At 35.6% G+C, this 25,930-nt stretch overlaps 2 protein-coding genes across 3 annotated transcripts in view; one reads left to right on the forward strand and one right to left on the reverse strand.

Annotated features, from left to right (window-relative positions):
• The first annotated feature begins 711 nt into the window (after window positions 1-711).
• IFT74 (intraflagellar transport 74) overlaps window positions 712-25,930 on the forward strand; it is a 35,721-nt gene continuing 10,502 nt past the window's right edge. The window contains exons 1-11 of the mRNA XM_084278172.1: window positions 712-756; window positions 1,588-1,686; window positions 1,851-1,911; window positions 2,340-2,399; window positions 3,476-3,537; window positions 14,555-14,693; window positions 15,124-15,186; window positions 16,114-16,257; window positions 16,904-16,944; window positions 17,693-17,772; window positions 20,554-20,607. Of these exons, the coding sequence (XP_084134298.1) occupies window positions 725-756; window positions 1,588-1,686; window positions 1,851-1,911; window positions 2,340-2,399; window positions 3,476-3,537; window positions 14,555-14,693; window positions 15,124-15,186; window positions 16,114-16,257; window positions 16,904-16,944; window positions 17,693-17,772; window positions 20,554-20,607 (835 nt within the window). The 5' untranslated portion in view covers window positions 712-724. The remainder of the gene's footprint in view (window positions 757-1,587; window positions 1,687-1,850; window positions 1,912-2,339; window positions 2,400-3,475; window positions 3,538-14,554; window positions 14,694-15,123; window positions 15,187-16,113; window positions 16,258-16,903; window positions 16,945-17,692; window positions 17,773-20,553; window positions 20,608-25,930) is intronic.
• Window positions 4,192-11,252, reverse strand: LRRC19 (leucine rich repeat containing 19). 2 transcript variants are annotated; one of them, XM_084278169.1, is made up of 5 exons: window positions 11,204-11,252; window positions 8,578-8,670; window positions 6,580-7,090; window positions 6,176-6,382; window positions 4,192-5,114 (listed from the first exon to the last, which is right to left on the reverse strand). In XM_084278169.1, exons 2-5 carry the CDS (start codon window positions 8,659-8,661, stop codon window positions 4,789-4,791), a joined length of 1,128 nt encoding a protein of 375 aa, XP_084134295.1. In that variant the 5' UTR covers window positions 8,662-8,670; window positions 11,204-11,252; the 3' UTR covers window positions 4,192-4,788. The 2 variants fall into 2 exon arrangements, with proteins under 2 accessions (XP_084134295.1, XP_084134296.1); XM_084278170.1 differs by having other exon boundaries at window positions 11,174-11,210.

Raw genomic sequence — 25,930 nt, forward strand, 5'->3', positions numbered from 1 at the left:
TGAAAAGGTTGTAAATGCTAACAGTTCCTTATAGGAACAGTATAAAGACTAATTTAAGTTTTGTGGTTTGGTTTTCTTGTAGATGCCTCCTAGTACATCAAGACCCAGTTCTCGTGGTGGTTCTTCAACTACCGGAGGAGTCCTATCATCTCAGATTAAAGTTGCAGACCGTCCAGTGACTCAACAGGGTTTAAGTGGAATGAAAACTGCAACAAAAGGTACTTTTTACTGAAAATAGCTATCAGGAAATATTTAGGTTTTCAAAGAAACACTTTTCATTGCTGTGTAAATTGCAGAGTCAATAGCTATGATTAATAGGAGTAGGAGAAAGGAATGCAAGATTAAGCATCACTCTTTATTTTCTTTGCTCTTGGCAGCCAGAGCAGACTTTTCTGTGCCTGAGCTATATTTTAAAATTATTCAGAAGAATAGAACAGGATAAATTGCATCTTGTCCCATCACTACAGCGTAATTAAAATCCTTTGTTATATAGTAACTATTCATATAGCAGAAAAACTAATTGTTATCTTCCCAACAGCCTAAAATTAAATTCTGCCTTCATTTGTTTTAATGAGGTAAAATCTATTTAAGAACACTGAGAAGACATCTATTTTCTGCTTGGAAATTCTCTAGATTGTTTTCATAATTAACAGATGATCAAAATTAGTTCTGTTTTAACAAAATGTCATTTTATTCTCCTTTGTCAGGCCCTCAGAGACAGATAATGGATAAAACATACTACCTTGGACTGCTGAGGTATGTGTTAACAAAACATTCAAATTGCAGAGGGTTTAGTTCTCTCGTTACCCCTCTGATGTAAGGTTGTTGTGTTTAACAATAGTGTGGGGTAAGTGGTGATCATTTATAGTGAAATCTCTCCTTTTGTAAGAGTTAGGGTCATTTTGCATATAGCTTATAGTAGGAAAGTCACTTTGTGTTTGTGTCCAAGCACAACTGGATTCCTTTGAATTTTGTTGTTAGGCTCGCTAAGTTAAAGGCACTCTCATAATGTTAGTAAAAGGAAGGTCAAGCGCTTTCAGCTTCCACCTGTGACACTTGATAGGTCTGACAGATATATTTGTATGAAGTATCATCACAAACTTTTTTTGTATATGTTTCAGGTGGTTTAATTGGATTATGCGTTGAGCTAACACGGCCAAAAGCAAGGCATTCCCTGCAGAAACTGTATTCCATATGCTACTTTATCAGTTTATCATATTGCAATATTGAATAATCAGTTCTAAAAGATGTCATTTTGAATATGAATGATATCCACATTCTATGAAATGATACTGTGATTATTTTTTCTCTTGACAATTTTAGAATAATTCACCAACAGGGGCAAAAAGCTAATTAAAATATTTCATATCCAAGTTTTCTAACAACTGTTTATGGTTTTATCTTATATAACTGCTCTGCTTTTTTCCTCATTCAACCAGCTCTTTGAAATAGTCATTTGAAACACAGTTCAGTGTGAGAAAAAGATACTGATTGCACATGTCTTGCAGTAAAATGTACTTTCCATTCTATCTGTGGCTTAGTTGTGCATTCAGTGTTGGTGGTTCTTTCTTGTTTTTTTCTTTACAGAAGCAAAACAAATGAACTCACAACAGAAATTAACAAGCTGCAGGAAGAAGTAGAAATGTACAAGCAAGAGAAATCTGTCTATTTGTCCTACGAAAAAAGGTGAGATATGTTGCAGATAATGCAGAAATTATTTTCTCAATCACAAGACTATTATTGGGTATTATGCAGGGTTCAAGGAACCATTAAAAATTACTTTTTCATTGTTTTATTTTTACATAACCAAATTTTCCCATATTCAGTTTGGCTTTTTGTTTCATATTTAGGGCAGAGGCTTTAGCTGGTGAAATCAAAGAATTTCAAGGTCAGCTAGCAGACTACAACATGGTATGCTGTTGTCAGCTTTTGATGCTGAATGCTCCCCCTTCTCTTATTTATTTTGTACTGGTTATGCTTCACTTCCACATCCTTTTTATTGACATTTCTCTGTAAAAATGTACTGATTAATACTACCTTCCATTCAGTTATTGGAAAGGAAAAAGATGGAAACTAAGGAAAACATAAAAGAAAATGTACTCTACCTTAGGAGAAACTGTTACTGCTGTGCAGTATTTGTGGATTTTGTACAGCTACATATAATATTGATTATTTCTGAAACCAATGTAATCTATTCAGATTCACAAATAAAATTTTTTTCCCTTTCCAGTAACAGAAAATTGCAGTGCTTTTCATGAGCGCTTTGTCAGTTGTTACCTATTTGTCCGATTTGTATGTGTGTGTGTAACAGTAACAGTTGGAATTCTGTCTCATTTCAGGTTGTGGACATGCTTAACACCAGTACGGACATGGCAGAAGTGATCCGAGAATACAACACGGTAAGAATTAGGATATTTGTTTTGTTTGAACAGTGACATGCTGTGTGTTTCATTCTTGGTGTTTCAGCCATATGCCATAATAAGAAAGCATATAAGTAGAAAACATTAAAACTTAACCATATTTTCCTGGTTTAAAAAAAACCCCACAATATTGGCAATGTGTTTGTAGTCAGACAATTGCCTGAAGTGTTGCATGAACGGTCCCATGATAGTTTTCTTTGATTTACACTTGAGAAGGCTGTCATCCCAACTCAAAATATGTGTGTTAAAATATGTTCTTTACTTGGCTTGGAAGCACAGAACGCTGGTCTTATCAAGGGCAAATTCACTAGACTGCTGTGCCTTGGTGAAGCTGCCTGGTCTTCTGAAAATTTAGTTTTCTCTTGTCTTTGTCCTTTAAAATGACTGCAATGTAATAAATATTAAATAGGTCTCTCTCACAGCCAACCATAAAATCAATAATCTTTCTTCTTCCTTTATTTCCTTTCTTTCTTCTTCCTTTACTTTCTTTCTTTCTTTTCTACCACAGCTAGAGTGTTCCCTAAGTATTAACACGTGATTGGCATTAAGCATGTTCCATTTCTTATGATGACTTTGCCATAAGAAAAACAGGAAAAGATATTACTTTGGTAGCTTGAGTCTTTCTTGGTCAATTTTCTTTTTTTTCTCCCTGCATTTGACTGAAAAGTAGCCACAGTGTCTGTATCATAAAGAGAAGAATGCTCTGCAAACGCTGCATTTTCATTTTATAGGCTTAGAGTTTATTTTACTAAGTGTTCCAGGGGTGGATCCCACAGTAATAGTAGGTAAATTAATTTGTTCCAACTTGATTGTATTTCTTTTTCAAACATGAAGATGCCGCCTTACTTCCTTTGGTTTCCAGTTGAAGACAGCACTTTCAGAGGGTCTGTTTTCAATATGAACTACAGAAAGCTTGTGGAGCCAGTCAGCTTTTCCTGCTCCTCCCTCTACAGCATTCTGAGGAGCTTCTTCCTCATTTAAAGGAAACTTTGAATTTGTGTTTAAAATCTGTTCCTTTATTATTATATATCAAAATATCTGTTATTATTTTTCAGTTAAAGGTTCAGAATGACCGAGACGCTCAGAGCGTGGATAAAATTTTCACAGAAAGACAAGCGTGAGTACATGGAGTGTATGCTTCTCCTAATCTGATAAAATCATAACTTGGCAAAGTGAAAGTGTTACCTAATTCAAAAGTTCCTTAACAGTGCAATGCATGCCATAAGTGAAACCTAACAGTATCAGTGGTAGTCTAGAGTTCCCAGCTTTAAACTATTTGGACTCATAGCTGTAGAGATACTTCTTGTGTCATCTGGGAGGAGTTAGATGGCAGTGGAGTCTTTTGGCAACCTACTGTCAAGTTCCTGAGTTTCAGAGGTTGTTATATGTTGTAGAGTGGCAGAGTGGGGAAAGTAGGCAGAAGTGGGAACAAGAATTGAGGTTCCTGGCTTGTAAGGTAAGAGTGTGTGGAGGGGAAGATGAGGACAGATGCTTGCAATAAGAATTTTTCTGCCATGTGTAGTGATAGACTGAAGAGGGTAAGTTTATGAGATGCTTCATTTAACAATAGGATATGTGCAGGAGGAATAAATATAATCCTGCTTGTTGCCCGTAAGGGCAATCTAAACAATGACATTTTATGTAAAAATAATCACGTAAAAAATTAGCATTTAATAAGAAGTCACTGAATGCGTTTTTAAACATTAAGAAAATATGAAGAGAATAAACTTGGTTCAGTAGCAAACTAAGGCATAAAGGCGTTAAATATGTAGTAATGATGATTTATTGTCGTACCATATGTAGACTCATTTAAGGGAGTGAATGGTTTGGTCTTTCTTACTCTGCTAATTCACGTAAAAAACCCCAAATCTGATTGTGTTAGTTTTGCCTAATAGACTACTGAGGTGTGACACTGTTGATTTGGATTCAGTCCCCAGTCTGGCTGTGGTCTGCTTCAACGCTTTAAGACAAATTCTTTTCTTTTCTGGACTTCTTCACATACCAAGCATTAATGAATGTGCCAGACTCACCAGCTACTTTGTAAAGACTCATTCATGTTAAGGTATATTCATTAAGTGCTTCCCCTGTGCTCCTCCCCCGCCATAAATAGCCAAATAGGCTTTTATAAAAGGTGGATCACAAGTGGTTTTTTGCATGTTTTGAAATATTTCTTGTGACAGTAAAGCATGCGCATCACCATATTTTTTTAGCTTCATGATTCATGCAGCAACACTTTCTTATGGTTTTGATGAGATGAAAAAAGATGGACTACTTAGCTTCATTTTGTATTGTACAGAAGTAGCATAATATGGAAGTACAAGTATCCTACAGTTTTGAAAAGTCAGCTCATCACCCATTGTTTAAGACATTATCTCTCCTCAGTTACATAATAATCGATATATTTATCCTCAATAAATCCATCATCTTCAGGGACAAATGTATGAATTTTCTCAGGTGTTACAGTGGGATCTTCATTGTTTGTATCGGAAACAGCAGGAAAAGAGCTTGAGTCAGCTGAGAATTCCTGTTCAAACATCTCAGAGTCATTTTCTTCCAGGCGACGGTGACTGTAGCTGATCACATAGTGATACCACGTTGGACATTTTATAGCAGTAAAAATCAGGAGTGTAGTGCTTAGGACAAACCCTAGGACACCTGCTAGGAAGGTCCAACTTTTGCCAAGAAGTGGTAACTCTTTAAAAGAGACAGGAAAAAAAAGAAGAGTCATCTTCATGAGGAGTATCAGCAACAGTCTAGTATGATTTTTTTTATATTTATGTTGATAACACACAAAATAAACAGTGATAGGGGGATTACTGCGCTTCTACAAAGCTTTAGTGGAACGTTAATTGCTATTTTAATAGGGATTTAGTAACAACACTTGGACCAAAATTGCATGTACATCTTACATTTCCTAGGAATTTAAATCCACCATGCATACTTACCAAAATTAAATAGTATTTTCCAAGTCAGATAAAGTTATGGGGACATCCAAAATAAATAAAAAAAAAATCAAAAATTTAAATTTCAAGACTGGGCGTTGGGGGAAAAAAGAATCAGTACTTGATTTCAAATTCTATTTTCCAGTCTTATGCATGGTGATGATGTATGTACCCTAGAATATGACATATTTGGCATATCCTTACATTGTATTTCTTTTATAAAAAAAATTTGGTACACTGTAGTTGCCAGTGGTCGTGTTTTAGAAGCTGGTTTTATGTGCTGATCACTGTCCCAAAATAAAATATAGCTGCTAAAGCAAAAGAAGTCTGTGGCAGTGGTGGCTTATGTTTTTAGAGATGGGTGTTTCTTCTGCTTCAGCCAGAAGCAAAGTTAAGCATTTCAGTGTGGAAGGCTGGAGAAGAACAGTAATTTGCATATAAGGAAAAAAAATAATTTTACTTTAGCAAAAGAAAAGCTAGGGGATTAACATTAAAAAAAATTTTCAAAATAAAAGAAAAGTAAGGAGACTTTCCTTCCTTTAAAATTTTCAAAGAATATTGGATGGGTACACCCACATTATTTATACTGGGCACAGTCAAGGTCAGGAATAAAATTAATAGGCTCAGTCTTTCACATTTTAAGAGAACTTACTCAGAAAAGCTTAATATTCACCCTAATGTGCATATGGTCTACCAAAACTGGAAATAGGCTTGTTTTGTAGGCTTGGCTTTTATGGAAGAAATACAGTGTACAGGAATGCAAAAGCAACTCAAACAGCTCGTAAACAGTAAAGTGAAACATCAGTAGGTTACCTGCATGTGTTCCATTGCTTCCAGTGATGTTTGGAGTTGGAGCTGTTAGTAAGGCACTACTTCTAAGCTTAATAGCAGAAGTAGAAGTTAAAGTGTCTTCTAAAGAAGCTTTTGCAATTTTGCACTCAGCTGTTTGGATGACTGCTGTCTTGATGGAGATTTTTTCTTCACTATTTGGCAAGGTACATGTAGTGCTGTTTTCATTCTCTGTGAATGGGAGCAGTGGAAGGTATGTGAGAGATTGCTCGTTAATTGTCACTCAAATCTTAAAAAAAAATTTCATGGATAATGCATTGCTGCAAAATACAGCTAAGATGGTGGTGGATATTATCCAGATGAGGAAAAAGCAAGCTCAGGTTGTTAGATGTAAACAGTTATGAAATGCTGCTCTTATCAAAACTTACCCATCGTCACATTGGACGCAATTAGCCATCTCTGTAAATCAAGGAGGTCACAGGAGCAGGTCCACGGGTTTCCAGCTAAAACAATTTTAATCAATTTAAAAGATGGTTTTATATTAAAATATTTCAGGAGGTTATTCTGTAGATTTAAAACTGTCAGATGTTTTAAAGGCAAAAATACATCTGCATCTAGATGAGCAATTGAATTGTAGTGTAGATTCAACACTGACAGTTGATGTAATCCTGCAAATGCTGCTTTATGAATTGTGCTAATACGATTGTTGCTGATATCCAGAATTGCAAGGTTCATCAGATTACAGAAGCTGTTATTATACAGTACAGTAATCATGTTTTTATTCAAATAAAGTTCAGTGAGGTTAATAAAACGTTGAAGTATCTTTCTGTCACTATCTTGTAAAGTGATTTTATTATTTATGAGGCTTAATTTAGTAATGTTTTGGAAAAGGTTAGTGGGGATACTAGCGAGGTTCTTTCCAGACTCCTCACAAGTGACCTGTTGAAAAAAAAAAGAATGACAACAATTAAATACTATAGGGAAGTCTGGTGACAAAGGTGTCTCAGTGGTGACTATTAAAGGCATGAAAAAATCTTTCTTGCATTTTGTAATGACGGCATTTTAAAGGAAAATTTCTACTGCTCTTCATGCAATTTTATTTGTGTTTTCCTTAATGTACTTTTGGCCTGGTGATAGAGGGGATTGAATCCTCCTAGTGTATAGAGACCTGAAGTTCCAGATGACTTAGTACCTAAACTCTGAGATGCAAGGCTCTTTGTGATGATTATTCAAAATACAAGCAGTTTGGTATGCTACTTTGGAATTTGTAGGGCTTTCTAGTTTAGAATTCTGAGCAAAGTTGTCTTGCTAGAAAATAGAGTCCTTTCCCATATAATCTGGAAAGAAGGTGTCATAGAGGAAGTGGGCTCAAGACTGAAAATTAATTCAAACATGCTTTTTCAAATACAATGCTTTTTTTTAAAAAAAAGCTATATTTACTGTTTAAAACATCTTTGAATCAGACCTTCAACAAAACATGTAGTATATATTTGTATTATAAATATAGCATTTCAATTAATTTTGGTTTTCTGGCTTGAAGCTGAGGATAGCTGTAGTCTTTCCATGTTGGAGAGTGTTTACTCTCAACACCTGGAAATATTTTTGTATTCTGAAAAGAGTAAATTTCTTTATATCTGTAAATATGCATCAGTGCAGACTACAGTTTAGTGACAAGATTATGGAACTGGCTTTGAAGGAGATTCTAAGTACTGGAAACACAGGTTGTCTTATCACTCTTCCAAAATAGGTGCCCTGTGTTCAGCTTGTTACTACTGCGACCAGACTGAGTCTTGATAACTTATTTAGAAACAAATGTAGGTGTAGTGCCTTTTCTACACTGTATATACCTATTGTGTGGGTCTTTTTCTTCTTCATGTTTGTCCCAAAGAAGTGTAAGCAGTAGATACAGTCAGTACTGGACCTGTAGGCAGTGAGTCAGAGCAAATAGTACAATACCAGTTTTATCACTTGACTGTTAATCAAGACTTTTTCCTTTTACTCCATTCCTCAGTAAATACAAAATCCTTTAAATTAATCTCTGAAAAAAACCTTGGAAACTTCTTATATGTATTTGGACCTGACTTAGCAAGTGCTACATCAATAAATCTCTCTCACTTGAACAGTAGTTGGCCTTGTCCATGTAACTGTTGCTCTTTAAGTCTATTCCAAAAAGATAAAGGACAAACTCCTGTTGTCTGTAGAGAGATTTGACTGAGATATAAACCCATGTCAAATATGTTTTACTGTTATTCAGCCACTTAAAATGAATGCCAGCAGCTACTTGTGTATTTTGCAGAAAGCTCTACCTTATTTCTCCCTGTGCATGACTTTCTTCAGGAATTTTATGTTTACAAGGGAGTTTTTAAAATGCCTTTAGCTTCTAGTGTGTTTTTCAAAAGGGTAATTTACAGCGATACAAAACTTACAGCTTGAGAGGTAATGTTGCAGTCGGCAATGACTGGATTCAAAACCAGTGTTCCAGCCCAGATCACAAGCCAAGAGAGTGTCATGTTTAGAGCCTAGGAAAGAACAACACTTTTGTATTCGAAGACCTGATTACCAGTGTCTTCAGCAGCAGTAGCTTAACAACTATATATTTAGATAGATATATTTATTGCAATGATAATTTCATAACTTTTGTTCTTTGCTTGCAGATTTAAGAGGAAAAACATAGGTTGTCAGAATTAGTGCATTCAGCTTCCATTTAATTGGCCCAAACCTAAAATCCAGCAAGTGGACTGTATCAGGAAATAGAAAAGGATTGATTATGCAAGTTAATAGATATCAGTTTCATAAATTAATAAAACAAATAGGGAAGTACTTATCAATATCCCTATTAAAGCAATTAATGGTATTAGAAAACTATGATGGGAGAAACTGCAGAAAGTATTCAGGCTCCCATGCTATCCATAAATAATTTCCCTTGTTGCCACTCACAGAGGCAGAACTGTACTAGATGTTGGTTTATCCGATCAGAATTCTCTTATGTTCTTACAAAAAAAACGCTTAACAACTTCTATGAGTCCTTAATTAATAGATTGATCCTCTAATCTCTTTAATATCCATAATATAGCATATAATATATAACATAAACCTGGACCTCTGTATTATAAAGATCCAGTTGTTCATCTAATCTTTGGAACTAAGTCTCTCGCGCTGGAGTTTTTGTGCAGATTTGAACCTTGTTTTTGCACATCAGGAAAGATTTCTGGCAAGTGGTATTCATTATGACATTAACTTCTCTCAGAAAAAGTGTCACCCATCCCCTTTGAATCAGGTGTCATTTGAATTATCTATTTATTTCGAACAGGAATGTTAGTAAGTTGTCATTTGAATTATCTATTTATTTTGAACAGGAATGTTAAACAGTCTCTGACAGATGTCCTTGTTTATACCTGACTTGAATTAAAACATTATGTAAAAAGTAGATTATCCTTCATTTTTATACTTTTTCTTAAGCATCTGAAAAGAGAAACAGCTAAATGAACCTCAATATCTCTTTCCCAGAATTTTATCTTCTAGATTGAAAAGACCCAAAATACAAGGTGTAAGACACTTGTTTGAAGTGGCTATTGTATCTTGAGATTTATAGAGTATTTATTGAATGTAATGGAGAAGAGTGAGGGGTATTATTTAAGGAAACTCAATTTTGCATGAGCAATGCCAATCAGATATAAAAAAACCTCCACCAATCCTTAGAATGAGTACCAGGAGGCCTTTGCTGATTAGTATGGAGTAGATGAGGTCACAGAACAAGTTGGTTAAGTCTAACTGATTGCTTCGATACATGTGTTTGTAAGAGGCCTGACCTCATTCACCTAACTAAATCAGACTGTAAACTTACTGACTCCTTGGAAAGAAGAAAAATGTAAATGCTGCTTATACTGCTGTGATCCACTGTCCCTTTTCCACTGCTGCTGGAAAATTACATTAAATAGAAAAACAGTAAACCTGTTTGTTGGACATGATCAGTGGCAGGAACAAGAGGTACTAGCAGCAGCAGCCTCTGGCATTATGTTCTGTATTAGGTATTGTTCTTGTCAGTGGTGCTTCTGTTGGCCTGCATGCTTTTTGGAGCCAGTTTGTGTATTGCTAGTGGATAACATGATGTGGTTTGAGAACCCCTAATAAAAACTATGTTAACAGTTGCATCTCATGGCACACTTGGACCTTAAAGATGTTTAGATACAGAGCAGGCTTTAACCAAGTCATCTAGAAAGAGACAATTATTGTAAATTACAGATTAAAAAAAAAAAAAAACGAAAAACCTGTCTTTAATAGAGTGGGAAAAACACATTATTAAATTATTATTTTAAAAGTTAGTCTGTAAGTTAATCAATAACAAGTTGAAAAAGAAAATCAATTTCAAAGATTTTTAAAACTTCAATCAAAAAATAAAATGTCTAAATGAAGGGGATGCCATTAACTTGAAAAATACTTTTTCTGTCAAAAAAAAATCACTCTATATATGATGTCTAAATAATTCCTGTTTTACTTCAGTTTCTGCTGAAAAGTTAAGGAATTTCTTAGAAATTTGAAAGTTTTATTTCCTGCATTGGGGGAGGCGTGGAACCTGTGTAAGTAGAAGAACAGGAAAGCACCTGTAATTTAATTGCAGTTTAGCTTTTTACCAGAACCAGACTTCAAGCATTGCTGTTTAAAGTAATTTCTTTGGGGAGAAACTGAGCCTGGCAGTACATTGGTAATACCTTGATATTTCCTTGTAATTAGAAGCCTTTTCTTAAAAAGTATTCCTCAGTGAATCTTTGGAAGATTTTATTGTTTAATAGTAAAGTAATTCCTATTGGTTTTCTTACATTTTTTAAGAAAAAGGCAGATTTGAGGAGGTTATATAATTGGTCTGGATTTCAGAGAAACTGTTCCCTGGCTTTCTTCTGAAATACAATTTACTGAACAACTTGGTATGTCAAGGTCCATAGTAATTCCCAGACTTCTAATATATCTCAAAATGTATTTGTTTCCAGGCTAGCAGCAAAGTCACACGAATAAATCTGTGCCTACCTTTTGAAAAAGGTGTGCAGTATGTCTTACCTTTCTGTTGCTTTTCAGCGGCAGCCTGTGTACTTGTGTAGATTTTTCAGTGCACTGACCAGAAATAATATGGTGCAATAGCACTTTGGTTTTGTTCAACCTTTGTACCTGATGAATAAGCAGGCAGTGTAAAAAAAAAAAAAAATAATAAAGCTAGAAAATCCTTAGCAAACGATTGACTAGGTTGAGCAACTTCTTATAATCATCTTGGATTTAATTGGATCTGCAGCCAATAGGGAAGTCTAACAGTAGTGTGCTCAAGTGTCAAGTTCCAGATCACATAGGAAGCACTGAGTTAAAATGCCACCAGGAATTTATGATCAAACTGGGTTGTAATCAATTTAAGAAATGTTGGAGACAGGAAAAGACTTGTTTGTTTGTTTGTTTGTTTGTTTGTTTGTTTGTTTGTTTACGTGATCAGTCGCCAAATGAAGGAAATTTCAAGATATTTGTATACTGAAGTAAAAATGTGTTAAGTTCCTGTGTTTTGGAAACATCAGCACCAGAGAGCAGTAGACTGTGATACATAAAGCTCATTATTTACAAAAAGTCACAAGTACTCAAAGGCATCTGTTAAATGGGCTATATTTCAGGAGGAAACTCTAAAAACTAAATATATTTGCTCTAATTTGAGAGCATGTCTATATGCAGGTTAAAAAAGGGTTTATATTGATATAGCAACACTATGTGAACTAAATTTTGTCTTATATTAGTGCTCATTCTTAAATCCTCATTCTGTCCAGTTTGCAGCATCAAACTATAAAATGATTCGGCCTCCTCTCATTCACCTTTCCTTTCAAATATGTGGCTGTAGAAACTATATTACTTCACTATCCCTCTGATGTTATTGCCACTTTGATTTTTTTGCTTTATAGCTCACAACATTCTGCAGCTTTTCCAAACCTCATCTTTCATTCATAGTATTCAAATTACCTGTGGTGATGAATTGACTTTCTGTGACAGCCATTGCTGATAGTTTTGTTGTCTCTTAAAAAACCTGGAGTTTTACTCTGCTGTCAAAAGTTTTTTACCAGAGAGGCTACGCTGTTTTTAGTTGAAGACAAGCTCCCTGTGACTACTAGTTACACAGTCTCTCCAAGTGAATTACATTTAGTGTGGAGATTTATACTGGAAATGAGCAACCTTATCATCATCTTGAATTCTGCAGTGCAGTTTTTCTATATTCATTCTGTCGTGCAGTCAGTCGGGCTTAATTTGAAAGAAACTGTCACTGCTGAGAGCTCACAACAGCTTTCTTAGGCCCAAATTGAGGAATTAGGAATCTCCATTAACAAAGTAACATGAAATCTCTGCCAGCTCCCAGTTTTGCACCTTCTGGACGGTCTTGGATCAAACTACTCTCCTAGTTTAAGAACTTGCTTCACTTTAAAAAAATTACTCCTTTCCATTACTTAGTGTAACATAATTATCCATTCATAAACTGGTGTACTCACAGTGAGGGCATCATTCTTTGGGCTGGCTCTGAACAAACTATTTTTACTCTCAAGGGGGTGTTCTATTTAGTATCATGTTACAAGCATCCAGTATTTCTTGGGCAGTCACAAATTTTCCACAGAAAGTGGGAGATCATCACTTTGATCTGTTTCTTCATCAGCAGGCTCTAAACAATATTTTGCAGCATGGGTTGCTAAACTGACAGAGTTTCTACTCAGCATGCTCAGGTTGTAGATCGTTCTTGAAACCAGTTGGAAGACTGGTTACACTTTTCAGTCTCTTCTGAGAATCCCTTGGAAGTAGTGAAAACTTTGAGGAAAGACTGAGAAAGGGAAATGAAATTGTTTAATCTTTAGGAAAGAAGGCTTAAGGAATATATTATCAAAGTAAATACTTAAAGGACAGCAGAAAAGAAAATAGAGTTGGTCTCTGCTCTGTGATGCGCAAGGGCAGGAGAGGAGTCAGTGGCCACAAATTTGAGAAAAGGGATTTCTAAATGTAAGAAAAAAAACTCTTTTACTGTAAGAGTGGCCAAACATTGAAAGATTTCCCAAACAGGCTGTGAGTTGTCCATCCTTCAGTCAAAACCTACCTGAACAAAACACTGACTGCTTTTAGTGACTGTACTCAGTACTAGAGCTGGACTGGGTGACCTTCAGATATCCATTCCACCATCAGCTCTACTCTGCCTCTGTGAAATATTCATTATTCCCTTACCCTGACATTATTCTTCTGCAGCTCCACTTTTCTGCAGTATCTTTTAAGCCTGAAGGCATTCTTGGTTGCAAGCAATGATTGATTGCATCTGATCTAGTTAAAGGTGTCCCTGTATACTTCAGGGGGGTAGAAATAGATAACCATTAAAACTCCCTTCCAACCTAATGCAGTCTGCGGTTCTATGATTCTCTGATTGATTTGATCATGTCAGTTACACAAGTTGCAATACACAGGTAGAAAATTTGAAATTTTTGGCATCTTGCAACTCAGGAAGAGTTAATGAAAAATGCAAGAAAAACAATTCCTGAAGGAAGGCTGTCCAGCTGATTTTTGTTATCCTTAAAAGGAGAAGCCACTCTGGAGACAAGGAAACAATTTAAATAGTTGTTCGTGAACTGTGAATGGAATGAAAGTATACTCTTCATTAGCTCAAGAATTTTTGTTCATTTCCGTTAGCTATGTTCTCTAATTTACTCTCTAGCTTTCAGGAATTTCATAGAAATTACTAGATATTACATGAAACAACCATTGATTCTGCTAATACATAGGCTATAGTTCAATATAGCTACAATGGTGGAAGAGGTTTTATGGTTGAAGCCCGTTGATTTCTTAGCGAGATAAAACTCACGAACCAAGAATGTCAGAAAAGGCGAATTTCTTAGTTCTTGCATGGCTAGGAAGCTCCACACTGTAAAATTCTGAAGCCTCTCTCCATTCTTAAGGAATCCAATCATTTATTGCTAACAGAAAGTTGTCTTACTGTCATGATCCAGTACCATCAAGTGCTGGTATCTGTATAGCATGTGTATTCAGAAATCGTGTATGAGCTTCTTTAATTCAAACTGCTTATTCCAGGAATTCACTGATAGGCAGCAACTGAGAGGAAATAGTATACTTTTGCCAGTTTTAATGACTCTGTAGGTACAAAGGGTAGGAGCATTGGAAAGTACTATGTGGGTACTGTAAGGGCAAAGAATTCTTCATCTTCTGCGTTCCATGGTGTGAATGTTTATAAAGCTAATCGAACACAAAAAAGATTAGATACAAGTAACTCCTTTTTTTTTTTTTTTTGGAATCTATGGAGTTTTTGTGTTAAAGGATCATTTCAGTGAGGCTGAAGGAGTACCAGAGTTTGAAATGTCAGCTATTAAAAGTTACAAAAACATTCTATTTTTACAGCACAGAAAAGTTAATTCAAGGTGTAGAAGAAGATATTGAACGTGAAAAGGTTGTAGCAGATGACATAATAAAAGATATGACACAGGAAAATCAAGCTAAATATATGGAGATGAAGGCTGCAAATGAAAAACTCTCCCAGGTTGGTTTGTTTCCTCATTCTAGCTCATTGATTGCAGATGCAATTTAAATACTTAAAAAATTGAAAATGGAGAAATAGAATAAAAAAGTTTGCTGGTACCTTAATCAAGTTTAGGAGTGCCTAAAAATAAATAGACAATTGACTAAAACCAAATAATCATGTCTTTTTGTATGTCTTATTTTCAGAACAAATGGTGTTCCTAATTTTCCTTTTAAATTTGGGGGCTGATATGCCAATTTTAAATTGTGTAAAAAGCAAGCAAAAGGTTAAAAAAAAATCAGCAATTTTTTATTTCACTTGAATGGAAATTTCTCTTTGGTTTCAGCAGTGAGGTGTTTTACAAGACTTTATATTAATAAGTTGCAGAACAAAAATTAATCTCATCTAGTAATAATCTTAATGTGAATTTTGCATATTTTTTTCTCTTTAGGAATTGGTTGTTCAGCAGCAGGAATTGGATGCACTAAATGTAAAGGAGGAGGCTCTAAGAGCTGTATGTATGATAACAAGTGACCTCTCTACCAATCTTCACTGAGCTCTATTGTAAAAAAAAATACAATATAATATTCGTGATAATATTTGTCCTTCAATTTTCATATACTGAAGGATCTTGCCCTAGAGTGGGAAGGCATAATTGCCTCTCTGTTTTCCACCAGTAATTTCTAATCAGTTGTAAGTAAAATTTGTTTTTTCTGGAATGCCAAGTCTAACATTTTGATAGCAGTAGTTTTTCTAGCTTGAGTTACTCATGTGGTTTCAAATTTTTTGTGTGACATTTGGTTGATTTGCAATTGGTCTTTGAATGTGAAATTATAATTCACATCATCCTTAAGGATTTGGGGGACCTAATTTTTCACTGTGTTTTCAAATTTCAGGATATGTGAGAATGATTTTATTCTTCCATTTTCCATTTCAAAAGCAACTGGGACTTGAAGCACAAAGTGCTATTTTTCATCCCACAAAAATACATACATAAATACACCCTTCTAATATATAGTCATATTGCTAAATTGAGGACAATTGTCTCATATTGAATCTTTCAGGGATAAAAGAGATCTGTCAGCTGAAATACAGTCATGCATCCATTCAGAAAGTATAATTTTCCAAATATTACTAGACATTTTCCAGTCTTTTTGAAAGCTGTATAAAGTTTGTGGTGACCCTGTAGTATGTCTACTCATAAAATAGGCCTGAGGGTAAATTCATAAAGCAAGAAGTAGATGACTGGGATCATTCCAGAAAATACAATACTGAGAATAGGGATTGTAAAGTTTGTGTTGGTACTTTCTCTGTACTGTTTGTAACAAGTGTATCTATACATTTTCAATGTATAGATAAGTGTTGCTTGACTAAAACATGATTTCTGCAATGCTTTCTTGCCATCTGAAAATAGCTACTAGGTGTTTACTTTTCCCATCAGGAAATCGGACACTCCCAAGTGAAACAGGAGGCTGTGCAGCTGTATGAAAAGCTCCATGAGCTGGAGGAACGTCGAGATCAAATGATTGCTGAGGATAAGAACATGGAATCTCCACAGGAGGAAAGAGAGAGATTATTAAAGCAGGCAAGAACATAAAATGTTACCATGGAAAAGAATCTCTAAGTCAGTATTTTGAGGGCTGATAATATTTGAAAATACTTGGGTTTGAATCTTGCCTTTATTTGCTCTTTAAGCAGCACAAGTTATCTGAAATTAAGGACAGTTAATGAATTGACTAGATGAGATGTTTAAGGTTCAGCCAAAACAGAATTGGCACAGGCAGATTTCCAGCTGGTGGAATTGTCTCATTCATCAGTCATATTGGTCTGTGAAAAGTGATCCTATTGAACCATTCTGTCACGCAACTCCAGATGGTATTCTTGTGAGGTACTACACAGGTTTACTAATCCAAGAGATACTTAGTTTACAATGGTCTATGCTGTGTTATATATACATCCATACATACTGTATTGATTATTGGACTGAACAACATTGATAAATGTGTGTGGTTTTTAAATGTGTATTGAGAAAGCAGGAGAACATCTGGAAGACATAACACTTAAAACATAACACTGCTGCTCTTCAATGTAGAGACGTCATTGGACAATGAGACAGCAAGTTTGTGATTTCATATATTGAGTGTATAGTGATTTAAGAAATTCTGGTTTGATTTTCCTTTTTTCGTTTTTAGGTTCTATTTAATTCATTAAAGTTGTCATTTTTTTTATAGGTTAAGGATGATAGTCAAGAAATAGCAAGCATGGAAAGACAGTAAGTATAATCCCATTATACTGTTGCTACGAATTATGTTTGGACCTTAACAGGGCGTTGTTTCTTGATTCTTGAGTACTGGACCTTTTTGTAGATTTGCCAGGAACTCTGGTTGGGAGATAAACTGGTTCGGAGATAACACTGGGGACGGAGATAAAGCAGTATGATATTTTTGTGATTTAAAGCCTTTAAATTTTCTCTTTACAGAAAAATTGAGACAATTCTTGAAATCTCTTAGAAACAATTTGAAATTCCATTAAGCAGTATTACAAAATGTAATAATTGGTTTATTTTCTAATGCATTGACATATTTGACAGAATAAGTAGCTTAGCAGAATTTTTGTAAAGAAATAACAGCAGAGAATTATATTTGGGAATTTACATAGAAAAGTTTTTAAGCAATTGATTATGTAATGCTGGTTTGTTTTTCTTCTTTATTACTGGATTTTAGTGAACACAGGTAGTTTTTAAGTACCTCTGCGAAGCTGTGTAGCAACCAGCAGAGGGACCATGTGAGTAAACTAAGAGCTACTGACAACTCTACAAAAAACTTTTAATAAGGATTAGCAGCAGTACTTAAATTTAATATATATATGTGGGGACTAACGTAACAGGTGCTTAACATACGTTTTTATAATGACAACAATTCTCATATACTTTTGATTTTGATAAACTTTGCTGCTTTTATTCTCTGCTTTCCATTTTTACAACATATTTTTAACTGTGGATTTCGTTATCTGTTTGTCAGGTTGGCTGAAGTAAAAGAGAAAACAAACCGTTTTAAAAGGGTGATACAACGAATTGATATGGATCTGGAGAATCATCAAGGTAACATGGCTAGAATGCAGCAGACCATGTAGAGATGCATCTGTTTGGATTATAACACATACTGTTATGGGCATTAGTTGCTTGATTCTTGTAGGCTTATGCAAATGTCAATTATTCACTATCAGAATAAGTTTTTGTGTCGAGGGGTGCAGACTTTTCAGATGTAAGAAATAGGGAGTACGTACCCTTAGCAGAATGTTCATCAGGTTCATATTGAGTAGTAACATGTAAACTAATAATGGTGAGGCTGCTGGTTTTCTGTCCCAGTTTTATTTTTAGGACTACTTGAGCAATAGGAACACTGCAGTACCAGAACAGCTTTAGGAAAGCTTTTCTTTATTTTTCTTTTTACATGCTCTGATACACTGTCAGTGAACGTGGAACTGAGAATGTTTAATAATAACCCGTAAGGTAGACAGAATTCAGTACTATTTTTGTCTGTCTTTGAAACCTCTTGGATTGATCTTTGTAAGAAAGATTTGGGAGCTGCTTAGAAATGGCATTATCTTAAAATTTACCTCTAGCAGAGGCTAGGTAGAGTTGGGATTTGTCCTCGCACAGGACATTGTGGTGCTGAAGAAATATGAAACATTTTATAATGCAAAACATGAGAAACAGTTGTATTGAACACTTGTTTAGGGCCACTTTTAGAAGTATTTTTTAACCTTGAAGAAATTTACAGATGAATTTTACACTCATTATCCAAGAAAAGGTATAAAAGAAAAAGTACACAAACATTATTTCATCATTCCTGTCTTATTAGCTATCTTGTTTCTAGCTACTATCACTGCCAACTTTACTATTCTGCTTTAATTTTTCCTTTTTGTTTGGCTTGCAACTCTTTTGTTGTGTCTTTGGAGAAATGCAGAAGGTAAGAAGTCAGTTGATTTTCACATTTATAGTTAGGTGTAAATATGCACATTGCTGGGCTGCATGTTTTAGAAGAAAAACCCTCTGTTGAAGAAGAGGGTTTAAATCATACGTAGGAGAAAGCACGTGCTCTCTGTTGGACATGCTATCTGTCAGGAAATCAGAACTGTTGGTATAACATAGAGAGAATAAAGAAGATGCTTGTAAGGAGTAGCTTTAAGACACGTAAATCTAATCTTCCAATGCCCTCTTTAGTGAATGGAGAGAAAATTCCAGGGGGCCATTCATACTTCTGCTCTGAATCTGCATCTTGTTGTGTCCTTGAGATTCCTGTCCTACCTCCCTTCCTGTTCAGCTTATTTCTGGCTCAGAGGTTAAACTGCTTATGACAAAGCATTGACAAGACTTCATCCCCTTAAAGTTTATTAGTTAAATTTAAAGTAAAATGTCCAGTTTAAAAAAAAAAATTGACTGTTTAAGTATAAATATTTTAGTACTAGCAATATTTTTGAGTAGAAAAAAGTAAACAGACCATACATTGAAATAGCTAGTTTTTGTTTTCGTAGTTTTCACTTGAGAAAATCTAAATAAATAAAAAACTGACACACTTATTGTATGTTCCATATATGAGCAGTTACCTTGAACTGTTTAGTCAAAATCAACATTAACTCATGATAGAATAGATTCAACAGTTGATAAATTTCATGAGAGTCTACAACACTGATGTAATGATGCCATATTTTAAAGAAAATTTCTCTGTAAAACCATTTTAAAAGCTCTGGTCTTTATTTTAAATATATTTTTTTCAGACATTTGGCAGATTATGTAGCTGTCTGTTTCATCGCTCACTGTAACTAGACTTTTTAAGATCATAATAGAATTATTAAATATTGGAGACTTGCCTTGCAAAATGAAAGAGAGAGTTCAGTAAGGAACAAAACCACAGCTGCAAGGAAGCTGAAGCAGAATCACAATCCCTTAGGGAGCCACTGGTGTTCTTATTGTTTGTATATACTAGATAAAAAGGAAAGCACGGGCGTGCACAAGTAAAAAGACCTGGAGAAATTTGCTTGATCAGTTATGTTATATACTTCATTCTTTTTCTTTGTATTCTTGAAGTTACAATGTTATGCTCAAAAATTAATCAGTACCCAAAACTTAAACATTTAAATGTTTGAAACTTAAATTTATTCTTATGAGCTGAATTGTCTCATCATCTTGAAACTCGTGACAGATAATCATCTTCCACTTTGCTAGTACATTTTACTTAAGAGCTATTTATAGTCAGTAGTTGGATTTAAAGATGAAGTGAATTATGTATTGTATGTTACTCATTACTCCTAATGCCACTATAAAGAATGTATGTGGAAATGTTCTTTTAGACTTAATTGTGGAAAGCTTTCTGTACATTTTATTTTCCTATACCATTGCTTCTACAGTTTTCCTGTTTATTTCCTTGAGATTGTCACACTGTTGCTTACAAGCTGCATATCCTTATGAAAGTCCATTCTAAATACATGAAGGTGCCATTGAAATGGCCCATATGTTGAACAGAACTGCAGAATGTTTTAACTAACAATGGTGCCCAAATACACAATAGCATTTGTTCTGCATTATTAAAGTCCACCTAACTTCAGAAAAATCCTATGAACTCCCCTTGTTCAAACATAGTGTTTATCCCACTTATATTTATAAAAAAATTAACCTCTGAAAGGTTCTAAAGTTACATTGATTTATTAAGCTTTTTTTTTAATATGTAAGTGTGTATGAAATGGCTACATTAAATTACATGGGGTGAGCCCTGTAGTTGCTAGGCATACAGGATTTTTATTTTTAAGACTGACTTTTTGCCTGCCTAAAGAAATACAGGACTAAGACAACATAAAGTTAACAGTATTACATCTCTTGCAGGAGAGGAGAATTGGAAATACAAGGAGCTGAAGAAAAGGGAAGAAAGCATGGACAGTAAGTTGTCTAGCAAACTTAATTGGGCCTAATTCTACTAAAATACATGTTTTCTTTTATTGTTAAAATTCTGTTAATTTGGAGCTGAAAAGAACTGAGGTCCTGATATTTGCATAATTTTTCTGTGATCTACCACCAGACGAAATAATTGTTATTTTAGGATGTAGGGGACAGTCACAAATATTTGGAGCATCTTTCAAGGCTTTTCATCAAACACAAAGGTCTTAGGAACACAGCTTTATTTTATGAAAACAAGGCTGAAATTAATTTTAGAAATAAAATATACAAAACCAACTGATCATGTCTCGTTAAAAGCAGAACGTCAAAATGGATGAGCGTAGACATCACATAATTCATTAAAATTAAGCCTTCTTATATATGTTTCTTCAAGTAAATGCTACTAAAACTTTCTTCCTTTTTAAACAGTTCTAATGTTGTAGAGAGCTCTGTAGCAACTAACAGAGGATAAAATGGAACTGTTTCTAAAATACACCTTATTGCTCTTATGCTGTAGTCGGCAGTTTACAATAAAAGATAATCTGTTAGTCAGCAAAAGGGGAAAATAATAATAAACTGTGGAGGCCAACATATGTAATACTACTCTAAAAATGTCAGTATAACTTATGACTATCATGAAGCTGAAAAAGAAGTCTCAGCTGCCAATAGGAAAATATGTATAAGAATTTCTGCATTTTCGAATTACCTGGTTTCCTGAAAAGCAGAAGGGTAAAGCTTGCCTTTTCTAGAATTTCAGTACAGTTACAGACCATGAAAGCAGGGCCTCATGATCCTTCTGACTTTTTGAGTTTTGGTTCTTCTTCTGTCATTTATCAGAGGATATTGATGCAGTTCTGTTTGAGATTTCCTGAGACGTTTGGGGAAACATACAGGAATCTTAAAGATGGGAAAAGAGCAAATATGGTACCTGTCTTGAAGAAGAGGAACCAAGGAAGTACAGACAAGTCACCTTGCTATGAATTTCCAGAAACATTGAGAAAATAAACAAAAAAAAATTAAACATTACAGAAACAGGAATAGTAATGACACCAGTTTTAATCTGTCAAGAGCAAATAACTAATTCATCTCTGATGGAAAAGTATTTCAGGATAAAGGAGGAACAGCAGATGATGTTTCTTTCAAATTCAGTGCATCCTCTACTGCTGTCCCCTGGTGTTCATAGAACCAAGCTAGGGAAATATTGTCCTTTACTAAACAATACTATGCATTTGATTAAGAAATTTTTAATTATGAAGAAGTTACTGCCCAGATGGAAGGTTGTTGTGAGTACAGTTTTGCAACGTATCGATATTCAAATTACGCAATATTTTTATTGATCAGTTGGATCATAGAATTATAGAATGTATTAGACTGGAAGGGATGTTTAAAGGTCATCTAGTCCAACCTCCTGCAGTAAGCAGGGACAGCTTCACTAGATCAGTTTCCTCAGAGCTTCATCAAGCCTGACCTTGAATGCCTTCAGGCGTGAGGTCTCCACCACCTGTCTGGGCAACCTGTTCCAGTGTTTCACCAGCCCCATAGTGAAGGACATCTTCCTACTGCCTAATCTAAATGTACCCCGCTCTATTTTAAAACCATTTTCCCTCATCCTATCACTACATGCCCTTGTGAACAGTTCTTCCCCAGCTTTCCTGTAGCTCCTTCAGGTACTGGAAGTCCTGTAAGGTCTCCCCAGATCCTTCTCTTCTCCAGGCTGAACAAGCCCAACTCTCTCAACGTGTCTTTGTAGAAGTGCTCCAGCCCTCAGTCATCCTTGTGGGCCAAATAAAAGAAAGAAAATCCATAGTTTCACAGAAAATGCTACATCTGAAAAGCTGAAATCGTGTTGGAGTACAGGGTTAGATTTAAAATTCTTATAGCAGCTTACAAATTAAGTACAAAAAGTTCAAAAAGGATTAAATCTAAGTTTATACAATTGGATAAAGTAATCAACAGCAATAATAAAGAATAGGGAGTAGTTTGTTAGGCAGAGCTCTGTGGTATGTCTCAGTTACAATGAAATAAAAAGTGAACATGGCTCAGCACTATCACATTAACATGAAAGAGAAAGTATCACAGCAGTAATGCTCTCTGTGCATTGAGGAAGGCTTCAGTTGGAGTATTGTCTTTACACATAAATAAAGAGGTATGTATTCCTGGAGAGATTCATGAGGGACACAGAAAGCATGGCCTGCAAAGAAATATTAAAGAATAAGTATTTACTTTAGAGAATTTATGACAGTCATCAAATGTGTAAGAAGGCTGTTTCAAATAATAATCTATCTCTGCATATACATGGAGAATAGAAACAGTAATGCACAAACAGAATCACAGAATATCCTGAGTTGGAAGGGACCCATAAGGATCATCAAGTCCAACTCCTGGCTCCACACAGGGCCAACCAAGTCAGAGCATGGGACTAAGTGCATCATCCAAACATTTCTTAAACTCAGCCAAGCTGGGTGTTGTGATCACTTCCCTGGGAAGCCTGTTCCAGTGCCCAACCACCCTCTCAGTAAAGAACCTATTCCTGACATCCAAACTAAACCTCCCCTGTCACAGCTTCATACAGTTCCCTTGGGTTCTATCCCTGTTCACCAAAGAGAGGAGATGGGTGCCTGCCCCTTTGCTCCCCCTCATCAGGAAGCCACAGACTATGATGAGGTCTCCCCTTAAACTCCTTCAGGGTGAACAAACCCAGGAACTTCAGCATCTCCTTCGAAGACTTACACTCCAGACCCTTCCCTGTCCTTGATGCTCTCCTCTGGACACTCTCCAATAGTTCTGTGTCCCTCTTGTACTGTGGCACCCAAAACTACACCTAGTACTCAAAGGCTGCACCAGCACAGTGTCCCCTCCCTGGACCAGTTGGCCATGTCATGCTTGATGCACCCCAGGATACAGTTGGCCCTCCTGGCTGCCTGGGCACAGTGCTGGCTCATGTTTAACTTGCTGTTGACCAAGACCCCCAGATCCCTTTTAGCATGGCTGGGTTCCAGCATCTCATCCACCAGTCTGGATGTGGAGCCAGGGTGGCCCCTTCCCAGTGGAATTTGGCACTTGCCCTTGTTAAACTTCATGCTGTTGGTGATTGCCCAGCTCTCTGATCTTTCCAGGTGTCTCTGTGAAGCTTCTGCACCCTCAATGGAGTCTTAGTTATTAGAAAAAAACTTTAAATATAACAACACAACAAGTGTTTGAATATATTGTTCAGGAGGAGTAGAGTATCTATCATGAGCTGTGTGTAAGAAGAGAATAAGGAAACATCTAAATTACTCACATGCAGTTGTCTTTGTCCTGGAGCAAGTGACTAAATTAGATGACCTCTTTCAGTCTCTTCCGTTCAATTTTTTATGACTCTCTGAAACACATAGCAGTCAAACGAGGCAGGTGTGATGAAAAGAAGACTTACAGAAAGCCAATGAGATCAGAAGTAACTATGGACCTTGCTTAATGTCTCTCAGTAAATTCAAAGTGGATCTGAAACTAAACACCTAAAAAGAATGCTAAAGGAGAAAAACACTATTAAAATCATAAAAATACAATTCTTAAATTCTAATTCCACTGTTTCAGAGTCAGCTTTATATATTTGTGGATGTAAAATGCTTTAGTTTTGTTCTCCTATTTATGAATGTGTGAGAATACTTTTGTTTCTCCAAGGTGTTTTTGTTTCACTTCTCTGCCTTCCCTACATATATGCTTTGAAAGATTCAATATCCTGATTGCCTACAGCTTTCCTGGAAGCAAATAAATGGGTTTTTCAAGATACCGCTACATCAGAACAGTAGCATCATCTGTTGTGTTGAAGTAACTTACACCCCCAGAAGAGAGGGATGTTAATGAAGCCTTTGCTCACCACTAAATGATTAAATGTGATTGAAAGTTATCTGACTGATTCTCTTTGTAAAAATTACCCACTGTTAAACAAAAAAGGAAAGAACAACTCAAATGTTTTAAACACAAAATATAAAGCAAGCATTTTAGTACTATTATGTTCTTTCCTTTTCTCAGTGTAGAAAATTCCTGTCTGTACTTCACAGCAACAGGTGCTACACAATATCCATAAATGATCTTTGAGGAAGGAGCTCGTTTTGGAGCTGTCATTGTGTCTCCTCTTACTAGACTGTGATTGTGCAATCTTTAAGATAAAACAGGACAAGTTCACTTAGGAGGAAAATAACATCACGGAGTGAAAATAAACTTGCCTTTCTAAGGATAGCTTCATTTGCAGTGTGGGTACTGGAGAAAAAAAGACCTGACAGTGGTCTTACTCAACACTTGGAACTTGGTTTCAATTGCAGGTTATTTAAGCTTTGTTTTTTAACTGTGTTTCTGCTTTCTAGTTCACAATAGTGTTGGCAAAAGATCAAGTTTTCTTGCATTCTTCCTAAGTACTGTTCTCTATCAGTTACTTGTCAGTGTCACATGGGCCAAAACTTTATTTCAAGTTTTTGAGCCAACTGAATCCTCATCAGAACTAGTCATAATTTTTAGCAGTCAACTGTGCACACTACAGAAATGTTTTCTAATTGACCTCTAAAAATTCTATGTGTCTTTCATTATGAAATCTCTGCTTGAGACAGTCTTTGAAGTGTCTTAGCATTGTCTCCTGGCTCCAGTAATGCACATTTTCCCCTCTAAAAGTTTTAGAAACTAGTTTGTGAAGTGTCTCTGTTACCTCTTTCATGGGCAACATTGCTGGAGGTGTCAGGTCTTACAAAGTTTTCTTATCCACAAATGTCTTATTAGTAAATAATTTAAAAATTATATATTTTTTAAAAGATCCTTGGTGCTCTGGCATCCACAGTTTTCTAGTCAGTCCTCATCCCTTCAGGATTTGTCAACTGTTCCATTAAGTAGTTCCTCCTATCTTCTTTCTCTCTTCCTAAATAAACCATCCAATACTTCGTGCTCAAACAAGCACTTCTTCCCTTTTTCATCCAGCTAGAAAGTTTGTAAACTCTTATATTTACTGAGTGCTTCTGTGTAGATAAGCCATGTTTCAGGTGGAGAGTCAGGACTTTTAGCCCTGAGTTGCACCTTGACGTACCTCAGATTTCCATGTGATGTATCAAGCAATTTTTTTTTCAGTGTGTCTGTCACACAGTGTAGCATACCTGGAATACAAATAGAGACTGCAAACCACTGTTACAACAGCCTCCTAAGATTCAGTCAGACACTTACTAGAAGGAATACAAATTAGAACTGTAGCAAAGTGACATCATACAGAAAAAAAGAAAGAGGTGATACCAGATGAATATTGGTCTCAGGTTCATAGCAGTGTTTGACATTTAGTCCAGGCCATTAGAGATAGTGAAGTTGCCAG

The sequence above is a fragment of the Gallinula chloropus genome (assembly GCF_964237585.1).
Source record: "Gallinula chloropus genome assembly, chromosome: Z".
Classification (NCBI taxonomy): Eukaryota; Metazoa; Chordata; class Aves; order Gruiformes; family Rallidae; genus Gallinula; species Gallinula chloropus.